The sequence below is a fragment of the Acipenser ruthenus genome, chromosome 25 (assembly GCF_902713425.1).
Source record: "Acipenser ruthenus chromosome 25, fAciRut3.2 maternal haplotype, whole genome shotgun sequence".
NCBI classification, from domain to species: Eukaryota; Metazoa; Chordata; class Actinopteri; order Acipenseriformes; family Acipenseridae; genus Acipenser; species Acipenser ruthenus.
In genome coordinates, this window is record NC_081213.1 from 13,324,891 (window position 1) to 13,337,514 (window position 12,624).

The window sequence follows — 12,624 nt, forward strand, 5'->3', positions numbered from 1 at the left end:
GCAGCTGACCGGTTTTGCACTTCCATGAGCTACATTGGACCCAAACATGAGATCATGTGCTACGTTAGGTTAAAGAAAGTTCTCAGTCCCTATGCCTTATTCTCAGGATTTCTGTTGCGCTTCCTGGGTCACTTCACCCCAGCAGTGTGTTCTGTGTCAAAGCATGTTACTGGCTGAAAGCATGTCAGTCCATAAGGGAAGCAGCTTTTTTGTTATGACAGAAAAGAAGACATTGAAGGGGTGGGGAAAATTTCACCCTCCAGGTGAAATGACTGACCTAGTGAAGCTCAAACTGAAAGCATGGTTTACAGAGATTTCTTTAACCAAACGTAGTACCAGACATCATGCTTTAAAAACATGAACATGAAAACTGGACCTCTGAGACCTACACAAAGAACGGAAGTGAACAACACGTAACACATGGAGTTGTTTTGTTAGTTACAATCCTTTGAAACAATATCATCTTTAAATATTCATCACATCTCCTAATGACTGGAGGCTGCAGCTGCTTGAAGATTTGAAGATGGCACTCACATTAAAAACATGGAGCAAAGTAGGAACAATTACCAAAAAATGTGTCTGTGCCTACATAGGATTCGATACACATGAAAGAATGCTAATGTGGTAAGGACGACAGTCCATTTCTGCAAATATACACCCGTAGTTGTTCCATGAAATGTGAAACAACTTCCACTGTAAATATGTCAGTTTTGGCCATCACTTGTAGGCCTTGGCCCTCCCCACACACACAGCTCACCTTCAATGCGTTTCTTGAGCCGCTGGCAGCCACGCTCGTAGGCCCTGCGCCTCAGCCTCTCCTCTGGACTCTCCTCTCGCGCCTCACGCTCGTCCCTCCCCTTCAAGACAGAGAGAGGGAGGGCAAAACAATGAGTCAAGTAGACAAACCTTTCGGTTAGTGCCTTCTTCAGGGTGGACAGAGATAAACACAGTCACTGGCAACAGGATGGGCAAACTGTCGCATCTCAATGCGGATATGAGCTGCCTCTACCTGCTCTAGACCTCACTTATCTATTGTGTAGCTACTCAATGCTGATCTGAGCTGCTAGCTGCTGTTCTAGACCTCACTTATCTATTGTGCAGCTACTCAATGCTGAACTGAGCTGCCTCTGCCTGCTGTAGACCTCACTGATCTATTGTGCAGAGCTATGCCGAATGGTGTGGAGTTCATGTGTGGAGGGTTTTCTTCCACTGGGAATCTAGATCGAGAAGCTATGACTGTTTTTTCTCCCAGATCAGTTTCAAGAGGTCAGTAGACTATCATCTGAGCCCCCGGTAGAGATCAGATCCACATTGTTTTTGGGACAGACTAGGTCCTAATACACCCTTCTAGGGTGGGTACATCATTGGCAACGTGGCCAAATAAAAAAAATACAATTTACCTGAAATTAATATAGTAAAAAGTTAGGGGTGGTGGCAAGACAAATTACAATGACTAGAGTTTTACACACAGGATTAACACAACAAGTGGTATCAGAGCACTGAGCAAGAGCCATGCTTGTATTTAATGTCACAGTGCGGGGTAGTATGTGACAGAGGTCAAAGGTGTTTGGACCTTTTGAGTTGAAATGGTTCAAAAATGTGTTCCACCTGAGCTAGAAGTGTTTAAGAAGGTTCATAATATTCCTCAGAGTATGTGTCAGTTTTTTTTCAAATAGATTGGATCTATATCTACCATTAGGGTTTGGTAGGGTGTCATAAATGTTTCTCTTTGACAGAAATGTTTATGGTGTTCCAAATATTCTGTGAAAATGTCAGTCCAGGGTGCAGAATTCTGATTACCTCAAACCCAAGCAAGTTACACATCTATGGAAAGCTTGTCTCTCGTACAACACCATGTTTTTAAAATATATTCATAGGTAGAAGAAATATTTGAATACTTATCTGTGCTCTAACCACAATGAATGAGCTTTTTGTCACTGAAATTACAAACCTACCAAGAGAAACAGAAATATTGAGCTGTAAGCAGCATCCTTAATGGATAAACAACGATAAGTGTGAAATCTGTAAAAAAAAAAAATTATTCCCTGTCGAGTGCCGTTAGGCACCAGAAGCGGTGGATTATTTTCTTAGCGATTCAGCACTTTGAGTTGTTCATGACACTTGTCATGCTGTACCTGCATGTAGTCCTGCCGTCCGGGGTGCTCACATTTCTTCCTAACTGACGCTTGTTCGATGAAGAGATTCAATCCATTGTTCATTTGGGAATTGCATTTGGTTTTCACTCTTTGCTATGCTTAGTTCAAACAGTTAAAATGTTTGTCTCTCTCATTGTGGGAATGTTATCATGAGTTCCTCAGAGTTGGAGTTTGAAATCCCACTTATACAGACACAAGCGTTGTAAGTGAAGACAGTAGAGAGGACTGTGTTTTAGAGTAGAATGTGAGAGGCATTAGAAAAATGAAAATGAAAAACAAAAGGAATGTGAACCGGGAACAGAGAGGAAAGTTATTGACTGTTTTACTGAATCGAAGAAAGACAAAGATCTAAATATCAATGCCATCGATTGGTTTTCAAGAAAGACTCAGGCAAAATGTAAGTGGGCTGTAAGCTTGTCATTGATGGAGGGTTATAAAGAGATGATGAAATTGCTGTTGTTCCTGAACCTGTGTGGTCCAGTGGTTAAAGAAAAGGGCTTGTAACCAGAAGGTTCCCGGTTCAAATCCCACCTCAGCCACTGACTCATTGTGTGACCCTGAGCAAGTCACTTAACCTCCTTGTGCTCCATCTTTCGGGTGAGATGTAGTTGTAGTGGCTCTGCAGCTGATGCATAGTTCACACACCCTAGTCTCTGTAAGTCGCCTTGGATAAAGGCGTCTGCTAAATAAACAAATAATATAATATAATATAAAATAAAAATTACAAGGGGGGTGTTTATGTGTAAATTAATGTGTAATTATAAAAACTTTTTTTTTTACATTATGTTAATGTGGAATTGTATTACTTTTAACAAACAATATGGAATGCTACACTCAACTAGCAAACCCTTTTCTAAGGGTTACATTTGAAATGTGTTGTACTAGAATCAACTCATTGTTGAAATGATTGTTGCATAATAAAATGGTATTTGCTTTTCTGTTCAATTGTTCTGACTGGTTTAGTTGACGAATCAACAGTTTTCTGTGGATTTGCAGCACAAATTGTAGATTTCTCTTCAAAGCCACACAGCTACTTTAGTTAGAAGATTTGCAGAATGAATCAATCAAAAGATCAAATGGTGATGTCACAGAAATGTCACAAAAACAGGCAGCATTTGTTACACTAGCACTTTGAAGTGTATCTCTGAATTGAAAGCTCTTTATGAAGACAGATGAAGACTCTCTCTGTGTGTGTGTGTGTGTGTCTGGGTACCTCCTTGTCGAAGTGGCAGGGCCACCAGGTGGTAGGGATGAGCTCCTCTAGGCCAGCCTCCTTCACTTGCAGAGGAGTCTTGATGTAGAAGAACACAGCGGAGCGCAGCACGTCGAACGTGCACCCGGTTAAGAAAGACTACCACACTGGATCTTTCATACCACCGTCACACTGGACTACCGCACTGGATCTTTCATACCACCGGCACACTGGACTACCACACTGGATCTTTCATACCACCGGCACACTGGACTACCGCACTGGATCTTTCATACCACCGGCACACTGGACTACCACACTGGATCTTTCATACCACCGGCACACTGGACTACCGCACTGGATCTTTCATACCACCGTCACACTGGACTACCGCACTGGATCTTTCATACCACCGGCACACTGGACTACCACACTGGATCTTTCATACCACCGGCACACTGGACTACCGCACTGGATCTTTCATACCACCATCACACTGGACTACTGCACTGGATCTTTCATACCACCATCACACTGGACTACCGCACTGGATCTTTCATACCACCGGCACACTGGACTACCGCACTGGATCTTTCATACCACCATCACACTGGACTACCGCACTGGATCTTTCATACCACCGGCACACTGGACTACCGCACTGGATCTTTCATACCACCATCACACTGGACTACTGCACTGGATCTTTCATACCACCTGAACTTGTTTTCTCATCCCAACTAAACCAAGTAGCCGGATCTATGTCCTAGTTTACTGGGGCATCACAGCGCCCTCCTGGTAAAAGAAATCCCTGCACTTCTTATTCATGTAAAGGATATAGGACGTTGCTCAGCAGATACTTTCTGGATTTCTCGTGTCGGAGGATGGCCGTCGTCAGCCGTAGATAATGAATCTGAAACAAAACAAGAAAGGACTGTTTTCATTTCTCAGATTTCATAGTGACCAAAGATTGAGGGAACCTATTTTCTCTTTTTCTCAGATATGCAACACTGGTGGAACACATTATCAGAAACACGTTCAATAACACTGTCAATCGGGTGTACAGGGGTCCTACTGCCTGCTGCATACAATGTGCATCTACAGTGTGATAAACGGATTCAACCAAATTCAAACAGTAAAGCCTGTGCAATTAAGTGAACTATGGAAAACTATCAATTGTGTTTTGAAAAACTCTTGGCTCTTTATTAAAAAGGGAAACGTACAAACTGAAGGAGCTTTCCAGTCTTGTACATTTACAATTCTTGTCATTATGTGAATTGAATGTGTCGGTTTCATATGGTCCTGTCTGCAGTGCATGTTCCACACTGGCACAGCAGTGAGGGTACCTGCAAGCCCAGATCAGGGATGATGGGAGAGAATCTGTAAGCCCTCAGGAGTGACATCATCAGCTGCTTCAAACACTCGTTCACTTCATAGTCCTGGAACAGAAATATATACCAGGAACACAGAAACCACAGAACTCTTATACTGCCATCTAGTGGCACGAAACATCACTGGAAGAGTTGCTGGTCTTTTTAAGATGAATTAGAATAGAAATGTTTAGGAATGAGAAAAGGCCATCCCTTGATAGCACACCATTCTCCCCTCCTGGGGAGTGGGGGGGGGGGGGGGGGGTTGGCGGGACGGGACGGGGACTACTTTAAGAACACAGAATCTAGTCTTTTTTTAAATGTTCCCAGTGTTTTAGATCCTACTACTTCACCTGGTTGGCTATTCCATGCATCTATAATTATCCGTGTAAAAAAAGTGCTTCCTCTTGTTCTTTCTCTCCGTGCTAAACTTGAAGCAGTGTCTTGGCTTGGTTTAACTTTATCTAGACCATTTATGATTTTAAAGACTTCACTCAAGTTCCCTCTTTTCGCTTCTTATAGACTGAAAAGATGTCATTCTTTTAATTTGAATTGCCTCTCCACATTGGCGAGACACTTAGATGATTAGTAATTCCAAGGTTTCCAGCTGTTCTCCTTCTCTCACCTCCATCAGCAGCCACATGAGGTCCAGCAGCTGCTGTATGAGGGGGTGTTCATCCACAGAGCCGCCCCCCTCCAGAATACTGAGCAGGAAGCGCATGAGGACGCCCTCCACCAGGTACACCTTGCACTGCGGGCACAGAGCACATTGCAGTATGAGCGCGCCACACAGCATGACTGTGCGCCACACAGGACTGCAAACTAGGGCGTGCAGGTACGAGGGTGTTCAAAGTAATGCTCATCAGCATGTTTTAGAAAATCAGCAAGTGTTCATTAAAACAGAAAGAAATGTATTAACTGCAAAACACAAAATTATGCTTTTCCCTTCACTTGCAATCTACACATTATTAATTACCAATGACAATAAGACAACTGGCAGTGTGAACAAATACAAACATATCTCAGATTGAATCTGTACTTATTTCTCTTATGTTTGTTTCCATGTCAATTCATGCTCTTATAATCGTGAAATGTGATTGGCTCGTGGATCCTGGAATGTGGACACAAGCATTGAATAGGAGTCACTGAAACTGCTGAATTACTGGACACTCCTTAGAAGAGTCGGGTCTTGGTTAAGTATTATTAGAAAATAAAAAGAAAATTGATTTTATATCAAACAGATTAAACAAATGAAAGACAAATAATGACAGACTGACACCTAGCTGTCTTAATGTTCTGTTACTAGATCATTCATAATGAATTACTCTGGAAGGTCGAACGAATACCGTAGTTTACTTAAGCATCATTGTCGATCAAGTCCATCCAGCAATGCTGCTCTTGTACCCCGATAGCGATGGCTACTTTCAAGATGCTAATGCACCCGACCACCATGTCAGAACTGTGCGCGAATGGTTTGAGGAGCATGACAGAGACTTCAGGCATCTTCCATGGCTGCCACAATCCCCAGATCTCAATTATAATTGAGCATGTTTGGGATGAACTTGAGTGAGACATCACAATCCTCTGCCTACCTCTCTGCAGCAATTGCGGGAATATTCTTTAAAGTATTGTAAATGAACAGGACCATCCTCACCATTAAGGGAGCAAAGTGATTGAAGATGTGAGCCAGCGTCACCAGCACTGTGGTCTCCCCCTGCAGCTCCCAGGCAGCACTGTCCTTCTCCACCAGCTTTCCCTCCTGCAACAGCCCACGAGGATTAGAGAGACACTGCAAACACCAGACACCAACTAGACTACTAATAACACAAGAGAAGTCTGATCCTGAAGGAACGCAGAAGGAACACAGGAAGCTGACACTGGTCACTGACAGAGCATGGAGTTTGAATTCTTGTAATGGGAATTCAGAATGTTTCATTTCTTCTTCAGGGTATTTTGTTTTAATATATATATATATATATATATATATATATATATATATATATATATATATATATATATATATATATATATATATATATATATATATATATATACACACACACATATACATACATATATATATATACATATATATATATATATATATATATATATATATATACACACACACACATACATACATACAGACGTGCTCAAATTTGTTGGTACCCTTACAGCTCATTGAAATAATGCTTCATTCCTCCTGAAAAGTGATGAAATTAAAAGCTATTTTATCATGTATACTTGCATGCCTTTGGTATGTCATAGAATAAAACAAAGAAGCTGTGAAAAGAGATGAATTATTGCTTATTCTACAAAGATATTCTAAAATGGCCTGGACACATTTGTTGGTACCCCTTAGAAAAGATAATAAATAATTGGATTATAGTGATATTTCAAACTAATTAGTTTCTTTAATTAGTATCACACATGTCTCCAATCTTGTAATCAGTCATTCAGCCTATTTAAATGGAGAAAAGTAGTCACTGTGCTGTTTGGTATCATTGTGTGCACCACACTGAACATGGACCAGAGAAAGCAAAGGAGAGAGTTGTCTGAGGCGACCAGAAAGAAAATAATAGACAAGCATGGTAAAGGTAAAGGCTACAAGACCATCTCCAAGCAGCTTGATGTTCCTGTGACAACAGTTGCAAATATTATTAAGAAGTTTAAGGTCCATGGAACTGTAGCCAACCTCCCTGGGCACGGGCGCAAGAGGAAAATCGACCCCAGATTGAACAGAATAGAAAAAGAACCAAGGATAACTGCCAAAGACATACAAGCTGAACTCCAAGGTGAAGGCACGTCAGTTTCTGATCGCACCATCCGTTGCTTTTTGAGCGAAAGTGGGCTCCTTGGAAGAAGACCCAGGAGGACTCCACTTTTGAAAGAAAAACATAAAAAAGCCAGACTGGAATTTGCTAAAATGCATATTGACAAGCCACAATCCTTCTGGGAGAATGTCCTTTGGACAGATGAGTCAAAACTGGAGCTTTTTGGCAAGTCACATCAGCTCTATGTTCACAGATGAAAAAATGAAGCTTTCAAAGAAAAGAACACCATACCTACAGTGAAACATGGAGGAGGCTCGGTTATGTTTTGGGGCTGCTTTGCTGCGCCTGGCACAGGGTGCCTTGAAATTGTGCAGGGCACAATGAAATCTCAAGACTATCAAGGCATTCTGGAGCGAAACGTACTGCCCAGTGTCAGAAAGCTCAGTCTCAGTCGCAGGTCATGCGTCCTCCAACAGGATAATGACCCAAAACACACAGCTAAAAGCACCCAAGAATGGATAAAAACAAAACATTGGACTATTCTGAAGTGGCCTTCTATGAGTCCTGATCTGAATCCTATCGAACATCTATGGAAAGAGCTGAAACTTGCAGTCTGGAGAAGGCACCCATCAAACCTGAGACAGCTGGAGCAGTTTGCTCAGGAAGAGTGGGCCAAACTACCTGTTAACAGGTGCAGAAGTCTCATTGAGAGCTACAGAAAACGTTTGATTGCAGTGATTGCCTCTAAAGGTTGTGCAACAAAATATTAGGTTAGCGGTCCCATCATTTTTGTCCATGCCATTTTCATTTGTTTTCTTATTTACAATATTATGTTGAATAAAAAATCAAAAGCAAAGTCTGATTTCTATTAAATATGGAATAAACAATGGTGGATGCCAATTACTTTTGTCAGTTTCAAGTTATTTCAGAGAAAATTGTGCATTCTTCGTTTTTTGTGGAGGGGTACCAACAAATTTGAGCAAGTCTGTACATACATACGCACACACACACACATACACACAATTCGAGAAAAAAAATGGGAAACATTTTAAATTTCTGTAGAACTCAAACTCCAGACGCTTTGCTCTTCTCATGGACGTGTTTCAGTGTTTACTGTGTTCCTTCATGCAACCTCTGCTGCCATCTGTGCATTCCCTTAACCAGTAGCTTGAGAAAAATATCATTTAATAAACTGGTATCCATAATGTGCGCATCTTCTAAACTTTTACTGCATTTAATCCTGTACTTTAGAGTATTGTAATCTGTCACAAGTGTTATTTAATCTGCAGTATTTTGTATTTAATTATATCCTGATGTAACTATTACTGACACTGTTATCTGCTCCGTTATTGAATCGTATTTTGTCATATACTTGTACTTCCTAGAACCGAAGCCATTGTATTTTATCTTGCTCTTAATTGTATTAATACTTGTACTGTGATTCTTGAAATGTATTTTTGTTTACGACTGTAAGACGCCCTGGATAAGGGCGTCTGCTAAAATAAATAAATAAATAAATAAATAAATAAATAAATAAATAAATAATCTTCTATTTAGAAAACAGTGATACCTACCAAATGATGGCAATATGTATGAGCTCTTCAAGCACCTAAACCATAAGGCAGCTTTTCAAGCAGCTAGAAGAATATCCTTGGGTGGTGCTTGTACCTGCGTGTCGATTTTTGTGGTGAAGACATTCTTTATGTATCCCAGCAGCCTCTGTGCTTTCAGGAGGTCCGCGCTTGGTGGATCCTGCAGGGGCTGGTAGCCCTCGACAGGGTAGGTGCAGGGGGGTTAAGGAGACACACAGGGGCTCAACACTTCTCCTGCACTTGAACTGCACACTTCGGAGGCACAAGGACTTATGTATGGGCTGGGACTTCTTTAGAAAAGTGAAAACTAAGTCTATTAAAAATCAGTGTACAATGCTTTAATGTGATCTTGTCAATGTGACTATCACAATTTACCATGATGCTGAATAATACTGTAGAACTCAAACATCTTGGCTCCTGCCATCTGCTTTTACACTTAGCTCAGTTGTGGGTGTGCTTATATTCCGAGACAAGGCATGGGCTTATATATGAAAGCAGGTGTAACTGCATCCAAGTAGAACCCAAGCACCTACTTGTGTGATCATATGGTACCACCCTCTACTGCTTAGAAGGTAGAACTGCAACATTGAAAAGTAGCAGGTTTTATAGTGTCACACCATTTTGTATTGAGCTTAGCTCGTCCACAAAGACATTCAAATCACACAAATTACGGTTATAAATCTAGTTTAAGAACAGTTAAGATGCGTTTTAAATTTTCCATGCGCGCGCCTCAATCCTGACCTGAACGCCACTCAATGGGCCTCTCTCTGGCAACCGTGAATGTAAACTCAGGCTGAAAGGCCCAAGAGGTGATGGAAGTAGAATTTTGGATTGATCTAAATCAGAAATATTTGTTTCTGTTGATGCCCAAGCTATGCATGGCCCAGGTGAAAGCAGTGAGCTGAAAGGATATCGGAGTGGCCGGCTGCCGAAGTTGAACGCCACAGACTCCTTGAAGGACAGGCTGATGGCAGGGAAGTAGGCCAGGCCAGGACCGATCTTAATGGAATTGAACGCAATGCCCAGAGACTGGCCATTCCTGAGAGAAGGGGGGGGGGATGAGAGGGAGAGATGACAGAGAGACAGAGAGAGAGGGGGGAGGGGAGAGAGAGAGAGAGAGAGAGAGAGAGAGAGTGTGAGAGAGAGAGAGAGAGAGGGGGGGGAGGGGGAGAGAGATAGGGGAGAGGGATAGGGATGAGGGGAAGAGAGAGGGGGAGGGGAAGAGAGACAGAGAGAGAGGGGGGAGGGGAGAGAGAGAGAGAGAGAGAGAGTGTGAGAGAGAGAGAGAGAGAGAGAGAGAGAGGGGGGGGGGAGGGGGAGAGAGAGATAGGGGAGAGGGATAGGGATGAGGGGAAGAGAGAGGGGGAGGGGAAGAGAGAGAGAGAGAGAGAGAGAGAGAGAGGGGGAGGGGGACAGAGGGAGAGGGACAGACAAAGACAGAGACAGAGAGAGAGAGGGGGGTAAATCAACACTTGTCAGCTCCTAGCAGCTAAAGGGTTAATTCTAAAAGGATCATGGTAAGTCTGCCTGCTCCCCATGTGAAAAGGTGACATAGTTGCCACTCACTGTATAAATATTTTAATTCTGTCTCAGACTGCCCTTTATGGGTGCCAACCACCTCTGCTCTGGCATCGTGGGCACAGCTTTGACCCATCTACAAGTCTCCCACAGTAAAAGCACAGTACAGTGTAATAAAGCATGGTGAAAGTATAGGAAAGCATTGTAAAAGCACAGAAATGTACAGTAAAGCATATTAAAACATGGTAAATACACAGTATAACTGGGAAACTGCAATTTTACACTGCACATTTACTTTGATAAACTTTTATAAGGGAAAGACCACCCCCACAGGGTGCATTACATACTCACGGACGTCTCCTGTCTAACAGTCTGTTCTGGGTCCATTGTCACTTCACATGGGGAATGGACCATCTCAATGAAACTTACCATGGTCTTTCGTTAAAAAAAATAAATTAAAAAAAATAAAGGTGGTGGTACTTACAGGCAGAAGGAGATCGTCCCTTCATCTAGGTCTATTAGACAGGTCACAATATCCCCTGCAGCCCAGGACTGGGGAAAAACAAAAATTACATCAAAGCTCACAATATCACCTGCAGCTCAGGACTGGGGAACAACAACAATGACATCACAGCTCACAATATCACCTGCAGCCCAGGGCTAGGGAAAAACAACAATGACATCAAAGTTTGTTCTTAATTTCTGTTAACTTGAACATTTGAACATAGTGAAAGTAAGTTCTCTTAGTTTTATATTAACATTTAATAAAAGCCAGATTGGACAAAACATTGAAAAAAAAACACCTTCCATAACACTGTCAATAGGGTGTCAGCAACCACGGGCAACCAGGACGGCACCTATTCTATCAGTCCGAGACATTAGCAGTTAGCAGTCATTAATGTTTCAGCCTCTCGAAGTGCTTAAAAATGGAAAGCCCACCCTGTCAAATCATTAACTGGTTAAATGTAGTGTCAAGACACAGCAACACAGCTGTCATGTGGTTCTAAGATATTTTTTTTTTTCCACCAAGTGTGCGCAAGTGATCTAGTCTGCTAGCAGCGCAATCAGTCCTTATTGTTAAAGGCACAGTAGCATCTGCAGGATGGGCGGCTCTGGGTTTTTCAACTGGGCGGAGACAGACACTTTTTAAGACCTGGGGAGAACACTGTGCGGGTCGGCTACGCAACTTCAGATTGCTTTTGAAGAAGCAGGGTCGACCTGGGTGACAGAAGCAAATACACAATGCGTATCAATGTCCCGGAAGCAGCTCCCATCCAAGCTTCTCTGGATTGCACTGACGGCCCAACTGCTGATAGAGCAAATGTTTCTTCATCCCTGCTGCAATCTAGCTCATGGTGTGTCTCAATCAACAAAAATATGTCTACACAGAATAAACAAACGTTCCTTGTGGAAGTGAAACCTTCACGCAGGCGTGGCTGTTTGTTATTGCATCGGCTTACGAACGGCTGTCATGCATTTTGTCTCGCTTGACCCGGGTCAAAGCATGTTGACCCATATCCTGAGGTGGGTAGCTGCCAACCCGGGTATGACCCAGGTACATGGATTCACACTAGTCAGAACCCAGGGAGGATTTCCCAGTTGTGAAAAGGGCTTTAGTCTCATTCTCTTTTTTTAGTGTCTGGTTTTTAGAAGTTTATATAAAAGCAGTAAGATATGAATTGGAAAGCAAATACTGTACATGAATTAGGAAGGGTACAGACACACTGCAAGCTTATCATGAATTAGGAAGGGTACAGACAGACTGCAAGCTTATCATCCATTAGGAAGGGTAGAGACACACTGCAAACTTATCATGAATTAGGAAGGGTACAGACACACTGCCCCCTGGTCCCGCTCCCTCCTACCTTGCCGTAGTTGGTGGTGGTGACGTTCCACTTGCGCACTCGGTTCCCATCATAGGCGTACGAGTCCGCCGTGTCTCCCACTCCCTCCTGTGAACAGAGCAGAGCGGAGGGGGGGCAGTCAACTGGACCGTACTCACAATTCAGCTGAGTATTGCCA

The 12,624-nt window shown here is 42.5% G+C and overlaps 1 protein-coding gene across 1 annotated transcript in view; it reads right to left on the bottom strand.

Annotated features, from left to right (window-relative positions):
* The window catches only part of LOC117413968 (E3 ubiquitin-protein ligase RNF123), a 201,156-nt gene that overhangs the window by 178,544 nt on the left and 9,988 nt on the right, over positions 1-12,624 (bottom strand). The window contains exons 8-17 of the mRNA XM_058999315.1: positions 12,468-12,554; positions 11,087-11,154; positions 9,998-10,123; positions 9,161-9,275; positions 6,373-6,477; positions 5,344-5,469; positions 4,695-4,787; positions 4,188-4,261; positions 3,370-3,487; positions 758-857 (exon numbers count right to left, since the gene is read on the bottom strand). Coding sequence (XP_058855298.1) covers positions 758-857; positions 3,370-3,487; positions 4,188-4,261; positions 4,695-4,787; positions 5,344-5,469; positions 6,373-6,477; positions 9,161-9,275; positions 9,998-10,123; positions 11,087-11,154; positions 12,468-12,554 — 1,012 coding nt within the window. The remainder of the gene's footprint in view (positions 1-757; positions 858-3,369; positions 3,488-4,187; positions 4,262-4,694; positions 4,788-5,343; positions 5,470-6,372; positions 6,478-9,160; positions 9,276-9,997; positions 10,124-11,086; positions 11,155-12,467; positions 12,555-12,624) is intronic.